The sequence below is a fragment of the Eriocheir sinensis genome, chromosome 69 (genome assembly GCF_024679095.1).
Source record: "Eriocheir sinensis breed Jianghai 21 chromosome 69, ASM2467909v1, whole genome shotgun sequence".
Classification (NCBI taxonomy): domain Eukaryota; kingdom Metazoa; phylum Arthropoda; class Malacostraca; order Decapoda; family Varunidae; genus Eriocheir; species Eriocheir sinensis.
In genome coordinates this window covers 2,465,971-2,493,470 of record NC_066577.1, presented here as the reverse complement: position 1 = coordinate 2,493,470, position 27,500 = coordinate 2,465,971, and the positions used below count along the sequence as shown (strand labels likewise).

The following is a 27,500-nucleotide window of genomic DNA, read 5'->3' as shown; positions in this document are numbered from 1 at the left end:
AAGGAGGAAACATGAATGTTTCGTAATTTCCTTTCACAATTTACTCAGCGGCTGCAGCAGGACTTTTTCTGCCAAGTTTGAAGAAACTGGCTCTTCTAGATTTATGGGTTGCCGACCTCTGTTCTATACCATGAACCTACAAAAACACTCACTCATTAGAACAACCCGAATGATCTCCTTTTCGGCCTTTGGATATACTTGATGTGAGAAGAGGAAGCATTTTTTTTTTTACGTCGTAGCCTATTGCGCCGGTAGGCTTCTTCCCGGTGGATCCTGATGGTAGGTCCAAGGCTTCTTCCCGGTGGATCCTGATGGTAGGTCCAAGGCTTCTTCCCGGTGGATCCTGATGGTCGGTCCAAGGCTTCTTCCCGGTGGGTCCTGATGGTCGGCCCAGCCCGTTCTGGCGCAGGCGTGTATATAGTGGCGCCATCTTGCATTGGCTCATGCTACCCTCCCGGAGCTCATCTTTAATCCTAGAATCTAGAGTCCGGGTTGATAAGTGGTCTTCTGGACAGCATATATATGGGTAGTTTTAAGCCACTCGGCGGCGGCTGAAAAATCCCAACTTGGTGGCACCGGTCGGGGATTGAACTCGCGTCGTCCCGAACGCGGGGCCGTCACGCTATCCATTCAGCCACCGCCTCCCCAATAATGTGAGAATACCAACCATATTATATTATAAGTATTGTATTAACATCATCTTTCGTTAGTTTTTAATACATATATCAACACTGCAGTTAAATCTCCTTGCCATCAACATCTTATTAAATATATATTGTAAGAATGTGGTTTTAGGGAGAGAGAGAGAGAGAGAGAGAGAATGTATTTTTACAGCCATCCGTTTGTTTTACTGTCTCCTCGTCCTCTTCCTCCTCCTCCTCTCCTCTCATCTTATCAGGTCACACCGGATGGCTGGCTCGTGTGTGTGTGTGTGTGTGTGTTAGGACGACCTCTCTCTCTCTCTCTCTCTCTCTCTCTCTCTCTCTCTCTCTCACTATTGATAACTTAGACACAATTAACTTCTTCAGACCTAAACCAGTTGATGTTGAGACTGTAATTCTAACAATATCCAAACTAAAGGAGACCAAAGCTGTAGGTAGCGATGGCATTTCTTTAAATTTCATAAAAGACAGCCTTTTTGTTACCGCCTTCTACCTAACATGCATATTCAACACCTCAATAGCCACAGGTAAATTTCCCACCCCATGGAAACATGCCATTGTTGTCCCGATTTTTAAAGGAGGGGATAGCAATATCAACTCCAATTACAGACCTATATCTCTCCTCCCTGTAATATCAAAGGTCTTAGAAAAAATTGTAGCTAAGCAACTTTCTGACCACCTAGAAGGGAATGCTTTACTTTCTAACTCTCAACACGGATTCAGGCCGGAGCTGCCTACTGAAACTGCTCTCACAGTAATATCCAATAATGTATATAGTAACCTAGATAACAAGAGAATTACTCTGATAACTTTATGTGACTTATCGAAGGCATTCGACTGTGTTAACCACGACATTTTACTGCAGCGATGCCTTAAACTACGTATAGACCCTCTCTGGATCCAAGACTACCTATCAAGCAGAACTCAATCAGTCCGGCTAAACAATCACATATCACCCAAATCCTTAATAACACATGGAGTCCCACAAGGCTCTATCCTTGGCCCTATTCTTTTTACTATTTTTGTTAATGATATCTCAGATCACATCAGCGACTGTATACTGGTTCAGTACGCAGATGACACACAGTTTATCCACAGTGACAACATTAATAACATAGACCAGCTAATAACCAGAGCTAAAGTAACACTGTCGAATGCCAAGACTTACTTCCTAAAAAGTGGCCTTATGTTGAATTCTAACAAAACCCAATTTATATTTATCGGCACACGGCAACTGTTATCGAGCTTACCAGATGATATGACCATCAGCTTTGACGGAAGTGATATACCAATAAGCAAACATGTTAAAATATTGGGTGTTTACTTTGACAAGTACATGACGTTCGACACACACATACATCAACTCAACAAAAAAGTAATAGGGGTTATAATGTTCATAAACAGAATTAAGGACATATTTGATAAGGACACCAGAGTGATTGTTATCAAGACACTAGTGTTAAGTCTAATCAATTACGGACTAAAAATATGGGGCAACACCAATGAGACCCTCATGCAGCGAGTGCAAAAACTGCAAAACTTCGCTGCCAAAGTTGCTGCTGGGGGCTACAAAAGACGCGACCGTGCTACTCCTGTGTTACAAGAACTAAAGTGGATAAAGATGAAAGAAAAAGTTAAATTCGATCAGTTTTTTTTTTTTTTTTTTTTTTTTTACATTGCTGCCTATTGCGCCGGTAGGCTTCTTCCCGGTGGATCCTGATGGTCGGTCCAAGGCTTCATTCCGGTGGGTCCTGATGGTCGGCCCAGCCCGTTCTGGCGCAGGCGAGTGTTTATAGTGGCGCCATCTTGCATTGGCTCATGCTGCCCTCCCGGAGCTCATCTTTGATCCTAGAATCTAGAGTCCGGGTTGATAGGTGGTCTTCTGGACAGCATGTGGGTAGTTTAAAGCCTAAGCCGGCGGCTGAAAAATCCCAGCTTGGTGGCACCGGGCGGGGATTGAACTCGCGTCCTCCTGAACACGAGGCCGTTACTTTGACGACTCAGCCACCGCCTCCCCTACATAATGGTGTATAAAGTGACCCATAAATATTATCCTGAGTGGCTACTAAACTTACCATATGTAACACAAATTAACGAACTTGTAACGAGACAAAACGGAGACCTATTTATCCCAAGAGTGAGAACAGACAATGGTGCGCGGTCACTATTAGTAAGTGGACCAAGAGCATGGAACAAGCTCCCCCCTAATATAAAAGAACTCCTGTCACTCACGAGCTTCAAGAAAGCCCTAACTATTCACGCTCTTCAAGGAGGCTTTTGCTAAAGAACGCGTGAAGGACATAATATACACTTATCTCGTACATATGTATTATATCTAGCAAGTTCCTATATATGATATCCCATGTAAATATTTAGTAATTAAGATAAAAGATTAGTTAAAGAAAGTCTTATATATGATATCTGTACTACATGTAAAGTATTTAGTAATTAAGAGAAAAGCCATTGTACATTGTACTTTAATGGAATAAAGCATTCTGATTCTGATTCTCTCTCTCTCTCTCTCTCTCTCTCTCTCTCTCTCTCTCTCTCTCTCTCTCTCTCGTGTGTGAGAGAGAGAGAGAGAGAGAGAGAGAGAGAGAGAGAGAGAGAGAGAGAGAGAGAGAGAGAGAAAATAATGCTGTAAGATGACATGGTGTATGGATGTTCACGTACCTCTTTGTGTGAGTGAGTGTGTGTGTGTGTGTGTGTGTGTGTGTGTGTGTGTGTATATGAAAATTTTTGTGTAATCCTGTTGTCCTTCATACACACACACACACACACACACACACACACCTGTACATACATACGCCTGTCGCATTATACGGGGATCTCTCTCTCTCTCTCTCTCTCTCTCTCTCTCTCTCTCTCTCTCTCTCTCTCTCTCTCTCTCTCTCTCTCTCTCTCTCTCTCTCTCTCACCCACATCCTCCTCCTCCTCCTCCTCCTCCTCCTCCTCCTCCTCCTCCTCCTCCTCCTCCAACGCCCGCTCTCTTCCACTCCCTCCCACTCAGTCCTTTTCACTTGTCCCTTCCAAAGTTCTTCTCCTCACATGCTTACATCCTTTAACCTCCTATCTTACTCTCTCCTCCCTTTCCCTCACTCTCTCCCTCTTTCCTTCCCTCCTTCCCCTCACGCAGTACCATCGTCGTGTTTCGTATGCTTGCTTCTTCATTTCCCTTGGTTTATTTTCTGCTGTATTGTTCTAATTGTAATGAATCTGGAAATGCTTCTCTTGTTCTCTTCCACTGTACACTTACTTCCTTTTCACTCCATCCCTCTCACTTATTCCCCCCGCTAAAATTGTTACTCCTACATCCTTTTGCGCCGATACTCCCTCCGCCCACTCCCCTCACCTCAACCCTTCCCCATTCCCTCGCCCACTCCCGCATTCCATCCCACTCCCGCATTCACCTCAAAAGTTCTTACCTTTGCATCCCTTCCCCTCCTACTCCAAACACCCACTCACTCCCCCGCTCCCTCTACTGCCTCCACAACACAGCATTATTTCATCTACTATGCTTAGGCCCGTTCATAAAGGGTGTCATACTTTTTTTTTTGGGGGGGTGCATTTTTAGGAACCCCCACCCGCCCCCTTTCCCTCCCACCACGTCACCCATTTTCAACAACCCCCCGAGAAGGATCATGTCATACTTTTGAAAATTTCCCCTAATTTCATCTAATTTATGCTTAGGCCCGTTCATAAAGGGTGTCATATTTTTTTTTTTTTTTTTGGTGGGGGGGCATTTTAAGGAACCCCCACCCGCCCCCTCTCCCTCCCACCACATCACCCATTTTCAACAACCCCCCGAGAAGGATGTCATACTTTTGAAAATTTTCCCTTGGCCCTTCCTTTTCCCTCACTATAGTATATACATAAGGAAACAGCTTTTTTTTTTATTATTGTTTCCTATTTTTGTGCCTTTGAGCTGTCTCTGTTGTAAATAAAAAAGATGTACTTGCCGTATCCATAGTGTAAAAACATTGCAAGTATGAATCATGTACTGTCCGCAACTTTTCTGGACTCCTATGATTTACTTCTTGATGTTGGCACCCCTCCCCCCCTCCCCACCCCCACCCCCCCACACACACTGCTTATCCATACCTCTTTTCATATATTCTGCTCATTAACGTCATTGTACTGAATCCTAAAATACCCCAGTCATTCTCCCCCTCCCTCCCCGCAGACACCAACGACGCCTTCGTGGTCATCGCGCTGGGCAAGGACAAGTTCCAGACGTCCATCAAGGAGAAGGCGACCAGCGCCGTGGAGTGGCATGAGGAGTGCGAGCTGTGAGTATATGGTGGTGCTGTGAGGGTGGTGCTAGAAGGGGTGGGCTGTGGGGGAGGGAGGGAGTGATAGGAGGAGGAATTACATAGATTTACATAAATATTCAGACCACACAGAGGATGAGGAGAAGGATGATGATGATGATGAGCAATATAATTATAAGGTGGTGATAGAAGGGGAGGGCTGTGGGGGAGGGAGGGAGTGATAGGAGGAGGAATTACATAGATTTACATAGATATTCAGACCACACAGAGGATGAGGAGAAGGATGATGATGATGATGAGCAATATATAGGGTGGTGATAGAAGGGGAGGGCTGTGGGGGAGGGAGGAGTGATAGGAGGAGGAATTACATAGATTTACATAGATATTCAGACCACACGGAGGATGAGGAGAAGGATGATGATGATGATGAGCAATATATAGGGTGGTGATAGAAGGGGAGGGCTGTGGGGGAGGGAGGGAGTGATAGGAGGAGGAATTACATAGATTTACATAGATATTCAGACCACACAGAGGATGAGGAGAAGGATGATGATGATGATGAGGATTATATAGGGTGGTGGTAGAAGGGAAGGGCTGTGGGGGAGGGAGGGAGTGATAGGAGGAGGAATTACATAGATTTACATAGATATTCAGACCACACAGAGGATGAGGAGAAGGATGAGGAGGAGGAGGAATATATAGGAGTATTATTATTATTATTATTAGTAGTAATAGTGGTAATGGTGATAGTAGTGGTGGGGATGATACAGAAGGGTAGAGATAGTTTGTGGTAGTAGTTGTAGTAGTAGTAGTAGTAGATGTAGGAGGAGGAGGAGGAGGAATAATTTTTGACGAAGGAAAGGAGAAAGAAGAGGAGGAGGAGGAAGAGGAGGAATATTTGCTTTAGACTAGAAAAAGACATGAAAGAAAAGACGAAGAGGAGGAGGAGAATAGGAAAACAAAGCATATCTTGTGTAATTAGAGGAAAGAGGAGGAGGAGGAGGTGAGGGTGTGGGAGCAACAGAGATAAAGGAGAAGGCGTGGGAAGAAAAGACGGATGAGAAAATGGAGTTGGAAGAGAATGCAGAGGAGAAAGAGGAAACATAGAAACATGGAAATACAGGCAACAGAAAGCAGAGTCGCTCATAAATAGGGGAAAGAAGAGGACGAGGAGGAGGAAAAGGTAGAGGAGGAGGAGCTGTGGTATGTTAGCTTTGATGTAGGGTGATAGGAAGAAGGAAAGGAGAAAGAGGAGGAGGAGGAGGAGGAAGAAGAAGAGGAGGAGGAGGAGGAGGATTGATATGCAAATAGTGTATTGGGATGAATGTGTTTGTTTGTATAGAGGAAGAAAAGAAGGAGGAGGAGAAGGAGGAGGAGGAGGAGAAGGGGGAGGAGGAGGAGGAATGAGATAAAACAGATGACTATTTTTATCATGAGAGAGAGAGAGAGAGAGAGAGAGAGAGAGAGAGAGAGAGAGAGAGAGAGAGAGAGAGAGAGAGAGAGAGAGAGAGAGAGTGTGTGTGTGTGTGTGTGTGTGTGTGTGTGTGTGTGTGTGTGTGTGTAGGAATTCAAAGGAGGTATATAGTAACGGTAACCTGCTTGTCGTCTTCCTCCTCCTCCTCCCCCTCCTCCTCCTCTTCCACTTTTCTGCTTCCTCTTCCTCTTCTTTCAGTTTTCCTTTTTTATTTTTTTTGGCTTTATTCGGGTAAGTCTCTCTCTCTCTCTCTCTCTCTCTCTCTCTCTCTCTCTCTCTCTCTCGGGGACGGTAAACTTCACACTATTGTTACGTGAGAGAGAGAGAGAGAGAGAGAGAGAGAGAGAGAGAGAGAGAGAGAGAGAGAGAGAGAGAGAGAGAGAGAGAGAGTGTGTGTGTGTGTGTGTGTGTGTGTGTGTGTGTGTGTGTGTGTGTGTGTGTGTGTGTGTGTGTGTGTGTGTGTGTGTGTGTGTGTGTGTAAAAATCATATACTGTGACGTGATCAGTTCTTTCTCACCTCGTCTTCCTCCTCCTCCTCCTCCTCCTCCTCCTCCTCCTCCTCCTCCTCCTCCTCCTCCTCCTCCCGGACCCTACATATTACAGGGTCAAAAGAGCAACAGAGGCGTTCAGGAGGTCATGAGAGAGAGAGAGAGAGAGAGAGAGAGAGAGAGAGAGAGAGAGAGAGAGAGAGAGAGAGAGTTGATCGTGGCTGTCTATATGATAATTGATTTAGCCTTTACCTGTGTGTGTGTGTGTGAGAGAGAGAGAGAGAGAGAGAGAGAGAGTTGTGGGCGGAGGATGAAAACGGCAAAATATCTCACCCATCTCTCTCTCTCTCTCTCTCTCTCTCTCTCTCTCTCTCTCTCGTGATGGTAAAGATTGTTATGGTGGTGATTGTTGTGGGTGATAAACGGTGTGTGTGTGTGTGTGTGTGTGTGTGTGTGTGTGTGTGTGTGTGTGTGTGTGTGTGTGTGTGTGTGTGTGTGTGACCCCAATTTCTTTTTTTTTTCTTCCCGGATTCACCCATATAAGAGGTTATGAGCCGAACCTAACCTTACTCTTCTTCTTCTTCTTCTTCTTCTTCCCTCTTCTTGTCCTCCTCCCTCTTTCTTCTCTCATGCTGTCTCATCCTACCTCTACTTTTTTCTCCACTCCTCTTCTCCTCTTCCTCTTCTTCCCTCCTTTTCCTCATCTTTTCCTCTTCCTCCTCTCTCTTCATTCCACCCTTCATTTTATTGTCTCTTTCTCCTTCCTTTTCCTTCCTTCTCTTACCTTTTCATATTCCTTCCCCATTCTCCTTTTTGCGTCCTTCTTCCTCCTCTCCCATCGTCACTCCTTCGTTATTTCCCTCTTTCTTTTCTCTTGTCTTTCGATATTTCCGCTTTTATCCATTTCCTTTGTTTCTCTCGATTTGTTTATTATATTTTTATTTATTTATTATATTTCATCATTTTCTCCTTCCTTTTTTTCTTCCATTATTGATTCGCGTTCTTATCTCTGTGTTATCTCTCTCCTTATCTATCTATCTATCTATCTATTAATTATGTCTTTCCGCTTTCACACACACACACACACACACACACACACACACACACACACACACACACACACACACACACACACACACACACACACACACACGTATACACTAGAGGAAGTATTAGTGTACACATACCTGACGCCTGAGTCATACCTGTGTGTGTATACCTGTGTGGGAGGAGCCAGGTGTGTGTGTGTGTGTGTGTGCTATGGTAAGTTCTCCCTGTCTCTATTTACTTATCTTTCTCTATCCATCTATCTACCTCTTTCTATCTTTCCATCTATCTATCTATCTGTCTGTCTATCTATCTGTCTATCTATCTGTCTCTCTCCTTTCTTATTTTCGTTTCTTTGCTCCTCTCACCCTTTCTTTTATTTTTCTCATCCCTTCTTCCCTTCTTCCCTCCTCTCCTATTTCTTCCTCCTCCTCCGATCTATTTCTTCATCTGCCTGTCTTTCTATCCGTCTTTCTATCTATTTATCTCTTCCCTTCCTTATTTCCTCCCTTCTCTCCCCGTCCCCCCTTTCTCCCACTTACTCCTCCTCTCCCTCCTCCTCCTCCTCCTCCTCCCATCCATTACCCACTCGTGTCCCCTCCCACGTTAATACTCATGTAATTAAAGACTTACAATTACTTTTTTTTCCCACCCTTCAGCTTGCTTACCTACCCATTAATTATCTGTGGATCTCCTCCCACCTGTACTTTATCTCCCTTATCACACACACACACACACACACACACACACACACACACACACACACACACACACACACACACACACACACACACACTACGGACCTATTTGTTATGTTCATTATTTTATACACACCTCTATTTATTTATTTATCTATTTATTTACTGATTTATACGTTGTTTTTGATTCATTGCATTCTATTAATATCCAATCCTATGTTTTTGTGTAGTTTTCATTGCATTATATGTACGTACTAGCTTCTAAGTCCTTCCCCTTGTCTATATCCTCTTAAGTCACTGATTTATGTCATTACAAATCACTAAATCGTTATAGTCTGCCACTTCATACTTTCTCTCCGTTCTTCAACACTAACGAGCAATCCAATCCAATAAGCATTAAGTCCTCTATACATTCCTGTAAGCCACTGATTGCTGTCATTATACTATACTCTATTGCCTCTTACTATGCCTCTTTCTTCGTTATCCCTCCCCTTATAAACATGCAGGGCTTACCTAATCCAATATGTAGCTACTATGTCCCTACTATGTTATTAAAGAGAGTTATATTTGGTATGCTGTTTCAATAATTGCTATTTTTTCCTACTTTTCCGCTGGTGCCATTTTTACCTGTGCCATTTTTACCTGTGCCATTTTTACCGTGCCATTTTTACCTGTGCCATTTTTACCATGCCATTTTTACCTGTGCCATTTTTACCGTGCCATTTTTACCTGTGCCATTTTTACCTGTGCCATTTTTACCTTTGCCATTTTTACCTGTGCCATTTTTACCGTGCACCGTCCCTCCTATATTGTGTTCTATCCTTTTTACTGGTTAACTCCTCACACTCTGTCCTTTACTATTATGACCTAACGCTCTTCTGTCAGTTTAACTTCTCATACCCAATCCTTTACTATCTACAGTATGTCTTCTTAATGCTAACTTCCCATCCTCTGATCTTTATTTATGTCTTATCTAACGTACTTATTTGAGGCTAACTTCTCATACCCAATCCTTTACTATCTACAGTATGTCTTCTTAATGCTAACTTCCCATCCTCTGATCTTTATTTATGTCTTATCTAACGTACTTATTTGAGGCTAACTTCTCATTCCCAATCCTTATTATCTATGTCTTTCTAATGCTAACTTCCCATCCTCTGATCTTTATTTATGTCTTATCTAACGTACTTATTTGAGGCTAACTTCTCATACCCAATCCTTTACTATCTATGTGTCTTTCTAATGATAACTTCCCATCCTCTGATCTTTATTTATGTCTTATCTAACGTACTTATTTGAGGCTACCTTCTCATACCCAATCCTTTACTATCTATGTGTCTTTCTAATGATAACTTCCCATCCTCTGATCTTTATTTATGTCTTCTATCTAACGTTCTTATTTGAGGCTAAGTTCTCATACCCAATCCTTATTATCTATGTCTTTCTAATGCTAACTTCCCATTCTCTGACCTTTATTTATGTCTTATCTAACGTTCTTATTTGAGGCTAACTTCTCATACCCAATCCTTTACTATCTACAGTATGTCTTCTTAATGCTAACTTCCCATCCTCTGATCTTTATTTATGTCTTATCTAACGTACTTATTTGAGGCTAACTTCTCATACCCAATCCTTTACTATCTATGTCTTTCTAATGCTAACTTCCCATTCTCTGACCTTTATTTATGTCTTATCTAACGTACTTATTTGAGGCTAACTTCTCATACCCAATCCTTTACTATCTCTGTCTTTCTAATACTAACTTCCCATCCTCTGATCTTTATTTATGTCTTCTATCTAACGTTCTTATTGGAGGCTAACTTCTCATACCCAATCCTTTACTATCTATGTCTTTCTAATGCTAACTTCCCATCCTCTGACCTTTATTTATGTCTTCTATCTAACGTTCTTATTGGAGGCTAACTTCTCATACCCAATCCTTTACTATCTATGTGTCTTTCTAATGCTAACTTCCCATCCTCTGACCTTTATTTATGTCTTATCTAACGTACTTATTTGAGGCTAACTTCTCATACCCAATCCTTATTATCTACGTCTTTCTAATGCTAGCTTCCCATTCTCTGACCTTTATTTATGTATTCTATCTAACGTTCTTATTTGAGGCTAAGTTCTCATACCCAATCCTTATTATCTATGTCTTTCTAATGCTAACTTCCCATTCTCTGACCTTTATTTATGTCTTCTATCTAACGTTCTTATTTGAGGCTAACTTCTCATACCCAATCCTTTACTGTCTATGTCTTTCTAATGCTAACTTCCCATCCTCTGACCTTTATTTATGTCTTCTATCTGACGTTCTTATTTGAGGCTAACTTCTCATACCCAATCCTTATTATCTACGTCTTTCTAATGCTAGCTTCCCATTCTCTGACCTTTATTTATGTATTTTATCTAACGTTCTTATTTGAGGCTAAGTTCTCATACCCAATCCTTATTATCTATGTCTTTCTAATGCTAACTTCCCATCTTCTGATCTTTATTTATGTCTTCTATCTAACGTACTTGTAGGAGGCTAACTTATTATTCTCTTTCTCCCTCTTTCTTCCGTAATCATTCAGAGTAATCCAATCCAATGTACTGTTATCTACGCTCATTTTATTATCTGTCCTACGCCCTCCACTTATTTATGTCTCGATGCACCTTTTGGAGGCAAACTTATCACCCTTCAACCTTTCCACCTACCAGGGCCATCCCATCGCACGGCAACACACTTTATAAATCTCTTCAATACCTTACAATATGGCTCTTCCTTCCTTCCTTCCTTCCCTCCATCGCATTGTACTGTTATGCTCATTTTATCATCTGTCCTGCATGCGTCCTCCACTTATTTATGCCCTGATGCACTTTTCGGGGACATACTTTTCACCCTCCACCCTTTCAATACCCTACAATATGGCTCTTCCTTCCTTCCTTCCCTCCATCGCATTGTACTGTTATGCTCATTTTATCATCTGTCCTGCATGCGTCCTCCACTTATTTATGCCCTGATGCACTTTTCGGGGACATACTTTTCACCCTCCAACCTTTCCCCGTTCCAGGGCCATCCCATCGCACGGCAACACGGCGGCGCTCAGCCTCACCGTGTACCACCGCAACGCCCTGGGCATGGATGAGTTCCTCGGACAAATGCACATGCCGCTGTCCGAGTTCGATGTGTACGAGAGACCCAGAAATAGGTGAGGAAGAGAGATTTACAAAGGGTCCAAGTTCACATATTTGCCAAGGCTTTCGTTGGAGTTTTGTGCATTTCCAGTATTAGTTTTATGACCCCTGGTGGTAGTTTGACCCTTCCTCTGTACATTGAACCTTAAGAAACACTCATTAGAGCCCGATTGCCCCCCTGTTTGACCTTTAGAAATAGCTGATGTGAGAACTGAAAGTGCCTTATAATACCGACCATAGATTTACATAGATTGTCAGACCACACAGACCTTATGCAGGTGAGGTAGGGGTACAGGTGAGTGCATTAAACTATAGTTGTGGTGCTCATCTTCAATCAGTTGGCCCTTTGACCCAGTGGTAGGTAACAGTTAGATAAATATAACTAGGCAAAAACATCTGCTCTCCTTTCAATCCATCTGGCCTGCTTCGATTCAGTTCAGTAAGGAGGAGGAGGAGGAGGAGGAGGAGGAGAGCTATTATATAGGAATGGAGATAATGAAAGAAAAGAAGAAGGAGGAGGAGGAGGAGGGGAGAAGGTAGGGAAGTTCGAGGAAGAAAAGCATAACAATCGGTCCAATCTTTCCTTATATATGCAGAGAGGGAGAGGAGGAGGAGGAGGAGGAGAGCTGTTTGGTAGGAATGGAGATATGAAAGAGAAGAAAAAGGAGGAGGAGAAGGAGGGGAGAAGGAAGAGGAATTCGAGAAAGAAGAACATAATCGGTTCAGTTTTTGCTTATATACGCAGAGAGGGCGAGGATATAGTGTAATCCTATGTCTGGGGGTGGGAAATAACGCTCTTCCTCCCTCCCTTCGTCCCTGCAGGTGGCACAAGCTGAAGGGCAAGCCAGACAAGGACCGCAAGAAGGGGGAGAAGGAGCGGGGTGACCTTGAGGTGCGTGTGGCCTTCACCGTCAAGTCCGGATCGCTTTTGGACGTCTCTGCCGACAAGAAGAAGAACAAGTCCATCACCTCGCTGAAGAACTTGGGTGATTATACTGTTTTTGTGTTTATTTTGTACCCCTTTTTTTCTGTTTCCTGTGTATTCTTACTGCCTTCATTTCCTCTCTATGTCCTCTCCTTCTTTATTCCTTCCTGTCTTTTTTACTATCTTCCTCTTTTCTTTTGTTCTTTTTCTGTCTTTTTCTCTTTCTTTGTTTCATATCTCCTCTTTTCTTCCTCCTCCGTTCTTCTCTCCTTCCTTTCTTTTCTCTTATTTCATTGTTTCTCTTTCTTTGTTTCATATTTCCTCTTTTCTTCCTCCTCCATTCTTCTTTCCTTCTCTCCTTCCTTTCTTTTCTCTTTCTTCATTATTTCTCTTTTCTTCTTCCTGCATTCTAACTTCCTTCCTTCTTTCCTTTTTCCTTGTCTTCTTTCATAATGAGTTTCTTTTTTCTTCCTACATTCTTCTTTTCTCCCTTCCCTTCTTCTATAGTTTGTTAATCTTTCCATCCTTCCTTCTTCTTACATATATTCTTCCTTCATTTTTTCTATCTTTTCCCTCACCTTTCTTATAATTTTTCCCTTTTTAATCTCCTCCATTGTTGTCGAATTTAAACTCCTCCCCTCTTTTTTTCCTTTTTTTTTGGTTCCTATTCTTATTTTAACTTCTCCTCCTCCTCTTCTTCCTCTCAAGGACGTAGGGAAGGAATGTTATCTTTTTTTCCTAACCATCCTCCTCCTTTTTACTCCTCTTCCTCCTCCTTTTTACTCCTCCTCCTCCTCCTCCTCCTCTTCCTCTTCATTGCTATTGTTCTCCTTACCTTCATTGTCTTTTATGTATCATCTTCCTTTTTTTCCTCCTCCGTTTTCTCCCTCTCTCTTTCTCCTTTCCCTTTTATGTTCCCTGATGTAACACGATTTCTCCTCCCCCTCCTCCTCTTCCTCCTCCTCTTCCTTCTGTTCTTTCCCTTATTCCTTTTCCTTTCATTAATTTTTTTTTTATCCCGCTCTTCCTTATCCACTTTTGATGTTTTTTTTTCTCCTCCTCCACCTCTTTATTGTTTATTCTGTTGCTGTTTAGGTGAAGGGACTATTTGTATTAGTAATCTATCGTAATAGCTATGTAACTCTTGTCCATCAGTTCCTTCTTTTATTTTCTCTCTCTGTTTATGTTTTATTATGTAGACGTTTTCTTTGTGTGTTCCATTAGGGAGTGTATCCATTTACTTATATATGTAACATTATCAATTAATTTTTTCTTCTTTTTTTATTGTTTTTTCTATGTCCTGATATATACATTTTTTTTAAGGGCAGGAGTTTATCAATGTAGTTATGTATGTACTCTGTCAATTAATCTCTTTCGTGTTCTCTCTTAATTTTTGTTTATTCCATGTATTAATAATGTCTTTGTTTTGTGTGTTCCAGGCGGCAGCTTGATGAGTCTCGGGAACAAGGAGAAAGCCAACATTAAGAGCTTTGCCAAATCCGTCAGTAAGTATAATTGGCCTTTCATCATATTACATCCTTTCTCTCCCTTCTTCCCTTCTTCCTTCCTTCCTTTTGACAAGACAGGTAAACAGGCAGATAGATAGACAGATAAAGATATACATATATAGAGAAAAAACAGACATCTCACTTAAACAGAGAGATAGACAAATATAGATATGGAGAGAGAAAAAAAAGTTGACATCTTACATATCTTTACATCTTTAAACCTCTTTCTCCTCCTCCTTCAGGCCACAAGATCGACAAGACAGACAAAGATAAAAATAAATAGGTAGAGATGGAAAAAGGAAAGGAGAAAACTAATACATCTTGCACCTCTTTTCATCTCTAACTTGCTTCCTCCTTCTCCTCTTCCTTCAGGCCACAAGATCGACAAGACAGACAAAGATAAAAAAATAGATAGGTAGAGATAGAAAAAGGAAGGAGAAAACTAATGATATCCTGCACCTCTTTTTATCTCTAACTTGCTTCCTCCTTCTCCTCTTCCTTCAGGCCACAAGATCGACAAGACAGACAAAGATAAAAATAGATAGGTAGAGATGGAAAAAGGGAAGGAGAAAACTAATGATATCCTGCACCTCTGTTCATCTCTAACTTACTTCCCCCTTCTCCTCTTCCTTCAGGCCACAAGATAGACAAGACAGACAAAGATGAAAATAGATAGGTAGAGATGGAAAAAGGGAAGGAGAAAACTAATCACATCCTGCACCTCTTTTCATCTCTAACTTGCTTCCTCCTTCTCCTCTTCCTTCAGGCCACAAGATCGACAAGACAGACAAAAAGATAAAAAAATAGATAGGTAGAGATGGAAAAAGGGAAGGAGAAAACTAATCACATCTTGCACCTCTTTTCATCTCTAACCTACTTCCCCCTTCTCCTCTTCCTTCAGGCCACAAGATCGACAAGACAGACAAAGATAAAAATAGATAGGTAGAGATGGAAAAAAGGAAGGAGAAAACTAATGACATCCTGCACCTCTTTTCATCTCTAACCTACTTCCCCCTTCTCCTCTTCCTTCAGGCCACAAGATAGACAAGACAGACAAAGATGAAAATAGATAGGTAGAGATAGAGAAAGGAAGGAGAAAACTAATGATATCCTGCACCTCTTTTCATCTTTAACCTACTTCCTCCTCGTCCTCTTCCTTCAGGCCACAAGATCGACAAGATAGCGCAGAAGCCAGGCAAGAAGAAGAAGAGCCGCAAGGAGAGCACAGAGGATGGCCAGGGCTTCCCGTCAGAGCTGATGCAATCCAAGCAGCGGGCGGGCGATGCGGACCCCGGCGTGATCTCCGACAGTGATGAGGACGACTTCGGGGTGAGGAGGAGGAGGAGGGAAAGGATGGAGGAGTAAGGGGAATAAGAGGAATAGATAGGATGGAATAGGAATAGAAAGAGGAGGAATGGAATGGGGAGGAAAAGATTGAACGGAGAATGAATAGGAGGAAGAGGGAGAGAGGAGTTAGGAGGAGGAGGAGGAAGGGAAGGATGAGGAGGAGGAATAGAGGGTTTGAAGTAGGAGGAGGAGGAAGAGAAGGAATATTAAGATGACTTTGATGTGAGGAAATAAAGGAGGAAGGGAAGGATGAGGAGTAGAAATAGGAATAGAGTTGAAGTAGGAGAAAGAGAAGGAGAGAAGGATTTTGGGGAGAGAAAAAGGAGGAAGAGGAGGAGGAGTAGGAGGATGACATTGGGTAAGGAGGAGGAGTAGGAGGAAGGGATGGAGAGGAGGAGGAGGAGGAGGCCTGTTAGTTTAATGGTGGAAATGGAGAGAATGGAAGAAAGGAAGGAAGAGGAGTTCAAGGAGGAAGAGTGTAAGAAGAACATAAGGAGGAGGAAGAGGAGGACGAGGAGGAAGAACAAAATAGAAGTAATGGAGGCTGTTGATGGCTGCTAATAACTGTCCACATTCAAACAGTCCACACCAAATAATCTCCCTTAATAACACACACTTCTGTTTCTCACCCCTAACACCAGTTCAGCGAGGAGGTGCGGGTCAACACGAGGTCCAGCAGCCCCTACAGCACCGTGTCCCGAGGCTCATCCCTACAACAAGGTAAGGGACACACTGACTGACCTATCTTACCGTATTTTAACCCGGTTGCTGCGGGGATCATATTTCTTAAAGGACCCTCTAAGCGAGAAAAATGAGAAAAAATCATCATCACACACGTAAACCATTTCATAATATATATCAACGCATTTGTGATCAGTTCATGCATCATCTATTTTTTTGGGTTTATATCATGGCAAAAATTTGTCCCGTCACTGGTACACGGTAAATCCACAAATTTGGCCCATCACTGCTACTGGGTTAACTGCATATACTTACTTATCTACTCATATACTTACCTACTTATGTACTTACCCACTTATATACTTAGCAAATGATGTGTATTAACCATCATAATGTGGGGCAGACCTGTACAATTAGTGGAACAAGAGGAATAATACAGAGGCAATGACCTAACCTAACCTAACCTAACAGTAACTAACACTCCTTCCATTCCGTCACTCCACAGAGGATGAAGGGATGGGCCTCAATGGAAACACCACCCCCCTCTCCGAGCCCCACGCCCCCCCCAAGCCAGCGCGACTAGGAGGTAAGCCCCCCAAACGCCTACGGTCCCCCTTCACTCTCTTTTCTTCCCCTAAGTCAGCTCGCTATAGAAATAAGTCCCCCAGCCCTCACCCACCTCCCCTGCCTCCCCTGCCCCAGTCCCCCACCACCATCGAAACCCCCATTCAGTATTCTCGGCTAATTGAAAGTGAGTCCCCAGCCCCTGATGTTCTTGATTCCTCCTCTAACCCTAAGTCTGGGGAACAGAGATGTGAGTCCCCCTCCTCGGACACTCCCCTCTCCCCCTCCATCCATAATGTTAACAACCCCAACAAAACCACCTTCTCCTTTTCCTTCTCCTTCACTCTGCCCTGGTGGCTTTCCTGCTGTAGGTGTCAGTGGTTACGGTTGATGTGAGGCTGTTGTGTGTGTGCTGTGTGTGAGTTAGTCCGAGTACGGCAGATTTAGTCAGTTACGAGTCCCATTTGCAGGGCTCATGTAATGCTGTGGTAATGAAGATAAAGAATAATGAGTGTCTAAAGTAGTTAGGTTAGGTTAGGTTATGTTTATCATTAGTTAGTCAGTTAAAGTAGTCAGGTTAGGTTAGGTTATGTTTATCATTGGTTAGTCAGTTAAGGTAGTCAGGTTAGGTTAGGTTAGGTTTATCATTGGTTAGTCAGTTAAGGTAGTCAGGTTAGGTTAGATTAGGTTTATCATTGGTTAGTCAGTTAAGGTAGTCAGGTTAGGTTAGGTTAGGTTTATCATTGGTTAGTCAGTTAAGGTAGTCAGGTTAGGTTAGGTTAGGTTTATCATTAGATAGTCAGTCAGTTAGGCCTCAAAAGTTACATATGTGGGATCTCTGCTTTGCTGTGGTCATGAAGAATAATTGCTAAATGTCAAAGGTACATAATGGGTTAGATAGAAAGAATGGAGAATGAGAAGGAGGAAGAGGGGGAGAGGAGTAGGAATATGACTTTGGGGTGAGAACATGGAGGAGGAAGTGAAGAAGAAGGAAGGGAAGGATGAGGAGGAGGAATAGAGGGTTTGAAGTAGGAGGAGGAGGAGGAAGAGAAGGAAGGTGACTTTGATGTGATGAAATAAAGGAGGAGGAGGAGGTGAAGAAGAAGGAAGGGAAGGATGAGGAGGAGGAATAGAGGGTTTGAAGTTAGAGGAGGAGGAAGAGAAGGAAGGTGACTTTGATGTGACGAAATAAAGGAGGAAAAGGAGGAGGAGGTGAAGAAGGAGGAAGGGAAGGATGAGGAGGAGGAATAGAGGGTTTGAAGTTAGAGGAGGAGGAAGAGAAGGAAGGTTACTTTGATGTGAGAAAATAAAGGAGGAAAAGGAGGAGGAGGAGGAGGAAGGGAAGGATGAGGAGTAGAAATAGGAATAGAGTTGAAGTAGGAAACAATGGCAACAAATAATAACAAATATATAAGGCACAAATTAGTATTAAAAAAAGGATAATATGCCCAAAGCTATTTCTCTCAACCCGTCCGCTGCGATTGGCACGGATTTAGCCTTCACTGGTAGCCTGGTAACATTTACTCCCAAGTCTTTCTCTGCCTCTGTGGTGGATAGTGGAGTGTTTCCCATGTGGTATTGGTGTGCTTGATATCCCCTTCCAAGGTGCAGGACTTCACATTTTTCTTCATTGAGTTGTAGCAGCCACTTTTTGTTCCATTCCTGTAGCTTGGTGATGTCTTCTTGTCGGAAATCCTCAGTCAAGGGGTTAAGAAACATAGGTGAAAAAGTCTGAAAATGTTATGTATCTTATGGCTGCACCTCCTCCTCCCCCTCTCTGGTGTTGCGTAGTTTTTGAATGGCCATTATCTCAGTTATGTGGATCTGTTGCTAGGATCTGGGGTTAATTTTGACGAACCACATGACAGTTTGAAGCACAGCAAGGGTATAGCTCAAAGAAATCCTGCATGTAGTAATAGTGGTAGTAAGTGGGTATATATTTTCAAGTCACTTATTTTGCCTTAAACTACCTTATTACTACCCATATAAGATCAAAGAAACAAAGAATGCTAACTAACTATTTTCATTATTCTAAAATAGTCTATCAGCAGTCACATTAAGCCAAGCAGGACTATGTGATTAGGGTAGTCATCAAGCAGGCATTTCGCTCTTTTCCTGCTCCCCCTTAACTGGTTTCATTATGCTAACTAGTCTATCAGCAGTCAAATTAGGGAGCATAAGTTATGAGGGCAGTAAGCAGGCATGTCCTTCCCCTTTATTCTGCTCCTTTTATCCCTCTTAGTGAGTTCCATTAAGCTAACTGATGCCATTATGCTAGCTTGTCTATTAGAAGTCATATTAACCAGGATTATGTATTAGGGCAGTAGACAAGCAGGTAGTATTTCCTTTCCTTTCTCCCTGCTCCCTTATCCTTAGTGAGTTCCATTAAGCTAACTGATGCCATTATGCTAACTGGCCTATTAGAAGTCACATTATATTAACCAGGATTATGTATTAGGGCAGTAGGCAAGCAGGTAGTATTTCCTTTCCTTTCTCTCCACTCCCTTACCTCCTCTTAGTGAGTTCCATTAAGCTAACTGATGCCATTATGTTAACTGGTCTATTAGAAGTCATTATATTAACCAGGATTATGTTATTAGGGCAGTAGGCAAGTAGGTATTTTGGTAGTATTTCCTTTCCTTTCTCCCTGCTCCTTTATCTCCTCTTAGTGAGTTCCATTAAGCTAACTGATGCCATTATGCTAACTGGCCTATTAGAAGTCACATTATATTAACCAGGATTATGTTATTAGGACAGTAGGCATTTATTTAGTATTTCCTTTCCTCCTTTCCCTGTTCCCTCTATTCCCTCCTGTACTAAGTTCCGAGCTTGTATATAGAAGTACCATGTTGTGTTATGATGCAATGTGTGCGTGTGAGTGTCTGCATATGTGTGCGTGTGTTGTACCCAGTTGTGTTAATATGTGTTTCTGGCGCTGATATAATATGATGTACAATAACTGCTTCCTTTCCTCCTCACCTACCCCTTCCCCCCCCCTTGCACCTCACTTAGCTATTGTGTTGTGTTGTTAATGTGTTGTTGTGGGTTGGGGTAACAATACTATTATTCTGCACTTGCATTTAATTGTTTGGTTGTGTTTGTGTTTGGGGATTGTAATGTGTATGTGTGTGTGTGTGTGTGTTACCTGTACTAATCATTATATACTGCACTTGTATGTATGTGTGTGTGTGTATGGAAGAGTGAGTGTATGTGCGTGTGAGTAAGCGTATATTGTGTGTGTATGTGTGTGTATGTGTGTGTGTGTGTGTGTGTGTGTGACCACCATCAGCACACACCCCTCTGTCAGTAATGTGGTATGTATTATTGGTGATAGTGTGAGTAGGGGAGCCAGCCAGAAATTTACAGGGAATACATTAATTTTTAGAGGCCTACAAGTCAGTAATTTAAGTGAGTATATGCAGTCATTTGTAAGAACCGGATTTTGCTTACCAGACCACTCAAAAATTCAACTTACCAACGGCTTATATACTTTTTAGAATCTTAGATCATTCCAGTCAGGATCAATAATGTAAATGAATGTCTGCATCAGTTGGTGACATTTTTTTTTAATTTCCAAGGCTGTGTCAATAATATGAATGGTAAATCAATGGCAGAATGAAATGTAGACTCTCGAGAAGTGGTGTAGGAAGAACTGATGGATACAAAATTTACTTTACCTGTTACAAATTTATCTTGCTTGTCATGGCGGGTAAACTGTATGTGTGTGGGTGGGTGTGTAGGTGTCGGTGAGGGCGTGGGAATGTGTGTGTGTGTGTGCGTATGTGTGTTTGTGTGTAATGCACTGATAGTGGAAATAATTGTACCATATAGAGTTCCTTTTTATAATCCTAGAGACACACCTTGCACTCCAGAACTGGTTGACTGTGTGGTGCAACATTTGTATCATCAGTTGGTAGTTTTAGAAGCACAATCCTGCACTCCAGACTAATATTATGGCATCTTGGGAACCACACACACACACACATGCATACACAAGCACACACATGCCCTAATAAACCTGTGTATGTGTGTGTGTCTGTGTGTGTTTGTATGTGTGTAAATGTGGGTATGTGTCAGGCATTGGATTATATTGCATGGGTATTTATTTATATGTGTGTATATGTGGGAAAGAGAAACAGAAGGAGAAGGTCAAGTGAGAGTTAGTATATAAGGTTTGTCATGTAAGTCTGAGAGTAAAACACCATCTTGAAGTGCCCAAAATATATTAAGAGATTTACCGTAGATTTGATAAGGAGAAAAAGATGTTTGCTAGTACCTTTCACAGTTAAATAAACCAAAATATATTATCTTGATATGCCCAAAATATATTAGAAGATTTGCTGTAGATTTGATAAGGAGAAAAGATGTTTGCTGGGACCTTTCACATTTAAATGAACCCCAAATATATGATCTTGATACACCCAATATATATTAAAAGAATTACAGTAGATTTGATAAGGAGAAAATAAGTATTTGCTAGGACCTTTCACAGTTAAATGTACCCAAAATATATTGAAGGAAATCATCGAGAGTAGTGTGAGGTGCGTGTGAGTTCCTGCGACTGGTTCAATGTGGTGTGTGTGTTATGAGTGAAAAAAATAACCTTAATAACAATGATAATAATAATAATGCCGATAAAAACAATGATCGTAGTAATAACACTGGTTGGGGTGAGTCTTCCATGCGGTTCACTGGAGAGTAAAATTGTTTCCTGTGGGAGATGAGGATTCACCACCACCACCACCACCACCACTGCCACCACCAACACCCCCACCACCAACACCCCCACCACCACCACCACCACCATTACAGCCTTTTACACCATTACCACCATCATCATCACCACCACCACCACCACCACCACCATTACCATCACCATCACCATTATCATCCCCACCACCTGCATCACAACCATCACCCTCACCATTACAGCCTTCTACACCATTACCACCATCATCATCACCACCACCACCATCACCACCACCACCATCACCACTACCATCACCATTATTATCATCCCCACCACCTGCATCACAACCATCACCCTCACCACATCCACTGTTACTACTACTGAAACCACTACCACTGTTGCAAACCCACTTGATTCTTATGGTGGCGATGGTGATGGTGGTGAATTCCTTAACCTGGTAGCTGTGGGGAACATGTATCTTAATGGCCCCTCTAAGCGAATTAATGAGAAAAAATCATCACTCACGCAAACCATTTCATAATATATAGTACCAATGCATTTGTGATCAGTTTGTGCATCATCTATTTGGGGGGCTTATATCATGGTAGAAATTTTGCCCATTGCTGGCACACGGTAAAGCCACAAATTTGGCCCGTCGCTGTTACCAGGTTAAAATGGTGACAATCGTGTTAATACAATAAGACCTATTTTGCTGGGGATGAGACAGTAGGAATAATAGTAACAAAATAAGAATAGGAAGATGAATAAGAGAAATAAGTAGAAAAGAATGGAAAGAATTAGAATTTTAGAATAAGAGAATGTATGTCAAAATGGATTGGTTCAAGTTTGGTTCAGCGAAAACTTCTGACCTCTAGAAAAAGTCATAGGTTTTCCCCCATATGTTATCAGTTAATCCTGCTTATACATATGAATAGCACTGGTTTTCCAAGTCAGTCCCACAAGCACACATTGATCTGACCTGAGCTGATCTGCCAGACAAAACTGGTTAACCTGGTAGCAGAGGGGATCATGTTTCTTATTGGTCCCTCTAAGCGAGAAAAATGAGAAAAAATCATCACTCACACAAACCATTTCATAATATATATCAATGCATTTGTGATCAGTTTATGTATCATCTATTTTTGTGGGTTTATATCATGGCACATATTTGGCCCGTCGCTGCTACACGGTAAAACCACAAATTTGGCTCGTCGCTGCTACCGGGTTAAGGAATGACCCAAAATTACCACAATGGCTGGAGTGTTGTAAGCAAGAGTTGGGCTGCATATACAAAGACAGAGAGACAGAGACAGAGTAGAACAGTTTGCATCATCTATAATAGCTAACTCATTATCTTTAGAATGTATATTGTTTGTTAGTGTATGTTTAGAGATCGATAAAATTACTATGGATCTGTAATATGCTGCAAGAAGTTGTTGGGTTTGTATTACTAGGGAAATGTGTTGTGTTTTGAATTAAACACTTGTGTGGAGAAGGCATGTACAGTAGCCTATATAAGTTAGGTTCTCATTGGTGCTCATTGTACATTTTTTACTGATGCACAGAAATATTGTATACATATAGTCTTGTGGCATGTCAGGAACTACAGGTGATTACTGCTGTGTGTGTTTCTGAGAAAGTGGGAGTGGATTATTTTTTTTCCTTGTGGCTGAAAGGCTGTGGCTGAAGGCAGTGGAAGTTAGCTTTGCTGTTCTGTTATTCTGCTGGATTTATTCTCTCTAGAGACTGAACAGTTAACCCTATAATTGTAGCGTGATGGTTAAGCATTACGTTTTTGCACCCATGTGGTGAAATGTGTTTGTTAGTTGTTTCATGCAAGCTGGATTTGTAAACATTGTTGGGGGGTAGATCATGCTTAGTAGAGTCAAGAGGCTTCAAAATGGATTGTGTGGGTAATACTGAGTATTACTGTAAAACTGAGTCGGTGTGAAAAAAGTAAATATGAAGAACACTGGCTGAAGAGGCAGGTCATGAGGCAGAATGCAGTGGCCTCCCAAAAAGTGGGTGACATCATTCAGTGTGTTACTATTTTAAACACTTACATACTGAACATCACTTCAGTGTGTGGTGGTAACACCTTTGGTTTAATGTCAGTAATGACAAGATTTGCAAGAGGGTTAGGGAAGGTGGGAGAAGAGTGGAGTGGGCAGAGATGAGATGTGTGAAGAGGAGGAAGAGAGCTGCTTCAGTCCATGAGGGAGCTCCAGGGAAAAGGCCTGAGATTAGAAAAGCCATTTAGTTACTCAAGGAAATGTGAAAAGGAGCAAGTGGAGAGAAGCACTTCACTCCATAAGGAATTTCTACAGAAGAGGCATTAGGAAAGAGAAGTGATACAAGTCCTTAGCTACTCAAGAATCTACTCAAGGAACCCCACAGTTGGTGCTGTAGCTACTTAAAAATCCACTCCAGTAACCCCACAGTTGGCTCTCCAGCACACACAATACACCCAAACAAACAGTGACATGATTTGGAGAACCACTGGTATTACGGGTCCAGCACGTGATCAGGTCGTGAGGAATTACCAATGGTCTGATGTCTCCTAGGACCCCCTCAGTCAGTCAGTCACCCCTACGAACGTGAGTGTCCCTCTGGCCTGTATCTGCCCACTCAGCCTTCTGTCCTGCCCTGACCTGCCCTTCCCTGGCCTGCCACAAGAGCCTCAATATGATTTTGCAGCATTATTATCATCTTTATTATTATTATTATTACTCATTACTGCATTGAGTCAAGCCTCCATTGCAGCCTTAGCCCACTGCCTCAGCCTGTATTTGTAAGCCTTAAGGATCTGATCTCTTTCTCTCTCCCTTGCTCCATCTTTCTAGTGTGAAGGTAGGAGGAAATGTTTAAAGGTCACTTGATATGACTCCTAATTGCTGTTTTTCTCTCTGTTTCTGTCTGTTTAAAGGTCACTTGATATGACTCCTAATTGCTGTTTTTCTCTCTGTTTCTGTCTGTTTAAAGGTCACTTGATATGACTCCTAATTGCTGTTTTTCTCTCTGTTTCTGTCTGTTTAAAGGTCACTTGATATGACTCCTAATTGCTGTTTTTCTCTCTCTTTCTGTCTGTTTCCATCTCTTTCTCTCTCTCTAGTTGGTTAGAAAATACATACGGTAGTCCATTTAGTTTTGTACCTAACTGTTCTCTCTCTCTATCTGTCTGTATGTCTCTTTCTCTTTGGTTGAAATGTTTAATATAGTTGTCTCCTATAGGCTGTCTAGTTATATTTAGCATCCATTATGGCACCAAAATTATAAAAAGATAACATAAGAACATAAGAAGTCTGCAAGAAGTTGAATTCTACTAACACAAGATATGAGTGTGTGGTCTCCAGGAACAAAAAAGTAACTACACTGGGATTATCATACACTAACTTTTTTTTTTTTTTTTTTCAGTGCAATGTATAGTGAAGTGCATATACTCTCCAGTGTACTCATGTTTCCCATTCATTGTAGTAATCATTGTATATTAACCCGGTAGCAGCGGGGATCATGTTTCTTAATGGTCCCTCCAAGCGAGAAAAATGAGAAAAAATCACCGCTCACACAAACCATTTCATAATATATATCAAAGCATTTGTGATCAGATTATGTTTCATTTATTTTGGGGGGTTTATATCATGGCACAAATTTGGCCCGTCGCTGCTACCAGGTTAACTTGTGATTATTGTCATAGTTTTTGTTTAAATTTGTGTGTTTTAACTTGACAGAGGAAGTTAGTGGTATAAATAATGGTAGTGATGTTGTAGTAGTTGTTGTTGTTCTAAAAATGTTGGTGATTGAGTGGTGTTGATGGGAGGGAGGGAGGATGGGTGGGTGGAGGTGCTGGTGGTGGTGGTGGTGGTGGTGGAGATGATTCCCGTGACTGACTAACCACTGAGTATGTGTGTGTGTGTGTGTGTGTGTGTGTGTGTGTGTGTGTGTGTAAAAACTGTACATGTGTAGTGTTGCTTAATGCTGCGTGCGTGTGTGTGTGTGGTGTATATAAATGTGTGTGTGTGTGTGTGTGTGTGTGTGTGTGTGTGTGTGTGTGTGTGTGTGTGTGTGTACGTACATCCGACGTGTGAGTGTGACGACATAACTGTTGACTTCCAGGGAGCATCATGGAGGTCCCCACAATAGCCCTGGACTCCCCCACACCCTCCCCCGAGCCCTCCCCCCTGCCGCCCCGCCAGCCCCCGCCTCGCCAGCCCCCGCCTCACCAGCCCCCGCCCCCCACCACCCAGCCCCCACCCCCCACCACCCAGCCCCCGCCCCCAACCACCCAGCCCCAGACCCCACCCACCCAGCCCCAGACTCCACCCACCCTCACCTTCCCCAACCTCACCCCCATCACACTGCCAGGCCAGAAGACGCTTGCTCGTGGCTCCTCCTCCCCTGACTCGGCCCTCCCCAGCTCCCTGACAAGTAGTGTTGGCGGCAAGGACTCCCTCCCCAGCCAGGACTCCTCCCCTGAGCCAGTCCCCGCCGTCCGGAAACTCCCCCAAGTGCCTTCCCCAGTTAAGGACACCCCACGTACCCCGGCCACTCCACCCCCAGAGTCCCCCAAGAGTCCCAAGATAATCCCGGATCCCACCCCAGTACCCAGTAAAGCCCCCATCAGTAAGAAATCCTCCTTGGGTAAATCAACCTCAGAGTCTCTCGCCCCAGCTAAGCCAATACGATCGGGGCGCTCATCTAGTGTAACTGACGCCCCAGCCAGCACCCCAGAGCTCCTCCAGGCCCCGGTAGCCAAGAGTCGGTCCTTCAGCACCTCCTCCACCCCTACCCAAAAGGCTTATGACCAGCCCGCACCGTTACCCATGTCCCCGAAGTCTAAGGATGGCAAAGGAAAAGGGTTCGCACTGGCAGCCTTAGCAACGGCCTCAGCAAAGATATCACTTGTCGAGAATGAGGCCATATCCCCCTTGTCCCCGCCCGCATTCCAGGCCAAGACCGACACCTTCCCTCGGCCAAAACCCCCAACGTCAACCTCCTCCTCGATATTCACCTTCAGCTCCGATTCAGGAACCCCGTCAGCCCCCAATACCCCCAAGGATAGTAGTTCAGTCCCCTCCCCAGCCCCCACCTCATCCTCGTCCAGTCGGGGCACCCCAGGCTTGGCGGAGAGGCCCGGGGCGGCGGTGGTGCGCTCGGGCTCCCTCCATGAGAAGCCCACCAGCCCGCCAGTCCTGGATGAGTGGGAAAGGAAACTGTATGGCAGGAATGCTAGTGAGTAGGAGTCTTGATGGTGCCTCCTTCCTCTGTCAGTCCGTTCCTTCATCCATTCCTCCTGCCTAGCTTACTATTTTCCTTCCGTCCATCCTCTCCTTCCTTCCCTCCATCCATCCATCCACATTTTTCTATTTCCCTTTCCTCCAATCACTCCTTCCCTCCCTCCCATTCCTCCCCTCTGTCAGTCCGTTCCTTCATCCATTCCTCCTGCCTAGCTTACTATTTTCCTTCCGTCCATCCTCTCCTTCCCTCCCTCCATCCATCCATATTTTTCTGTTTCCCTTTCCTCCAATCACTCCTTCCCTCCCTCCCATTCCTCCCCTCTGTCAGTCCGTTCCCTGCCTAGCTGACTATTTTCCTTCCGTCCATCCTCTCCTTCCCTCCGTTACTCTATCCATCCACTTTTTTTCTATTTCCCTTTTCTCCATTCACTCCTTCCCTCCCTCCCATTCCTTCATCCACTGGCTTCTCCCTCTCCTTTATCCTCTTCTCCTCATGCCTATCTTGGTTATCATCCTTCCTTTCTTCCTCCATCCACTTATTTCTTCTGCTACATGTTTCTTGCTGTCTTCCTCCTCTCCATTTTCCTCCTCCTCCAGCTAATTTGTCCCAGTTTTCTTCCTTCCTCCCTCCATTCATTCCTCAAACCATACGCTTCTTTCTATCTTCCTTTTCTTTCTTTTCTATCTACCTTGTCCAGTATCCTTCCTTCCCTCCTTCCCTCCTCCCA

At 43.0% G+C, this 27,500-nt stretch overlaps 1 protein-coding gene and 1 long non-coding RNA gene across 6 annotated transcripts in view; both read left to right on the top strand.

The window, feature by feature from the left end:
* Positions 1-27,500, top strand: part of LOC126988318 (rab11 family-interacting protein 1-like) — a gene marked incomplete at its 5' end in the record, with an annotated part of 45,929 nt that overhangs the window by 4,305 nt on the left and 14,124 nt on the right. The window contains 8 exons of the mRNA XM_050846374.1: positions 4,846-4,951; positions 11,700-11,837; positions 12,646-12,809; positions 14,188-14,253; positions 15,419-15,585; positions 16,245-16,323; positions 16,790-16,870; positions 25,652-26,767. Of these exons, the coding sequence (XP_050702331.1) occupies positions 4,846-4,951; positions 11,700-11,837; positions 12,646-12,809; positions 14,188-14,253; positions 15,419-15,585; positions 16,245-16,323; positions 16,790-16,870; positions 25,652-26,767 (1,917 nt within the window). The remainder of the gene's footprint in view (positions 1-4,845; positions 4,952-11,699; positions 11,838-12,645; positions 12,810-14,187; positions 14,254-15,418; positions 15,586-16,244; positions 16,324-16,789; positions 16,871-25,651; positions 26,768-27,500) is intronic.
* Positions 16,881-19,456, top strand: LOC126988368 (uncharacterized). Of its 5 annotated transcripts, none has more exons than XR_007741845.1 (4): positions 16,881-17,525; positions 17,574-17,827; positions 17,943-18,017; positions 18,136-19,456. It is a non-coding gene; the product is annotated as an uncharacterized LOC126988368 (long non-coding RNA). The 5 variants fall into 5 exon arrangements; XR_007741844.1 differs by having other exon boundaries at positions 17,943-18,060; positions 18,176-19,456; XR_007741843.1 differs by having other exon boundaries at positions 17,943-19,183; positions 19,323-19,456.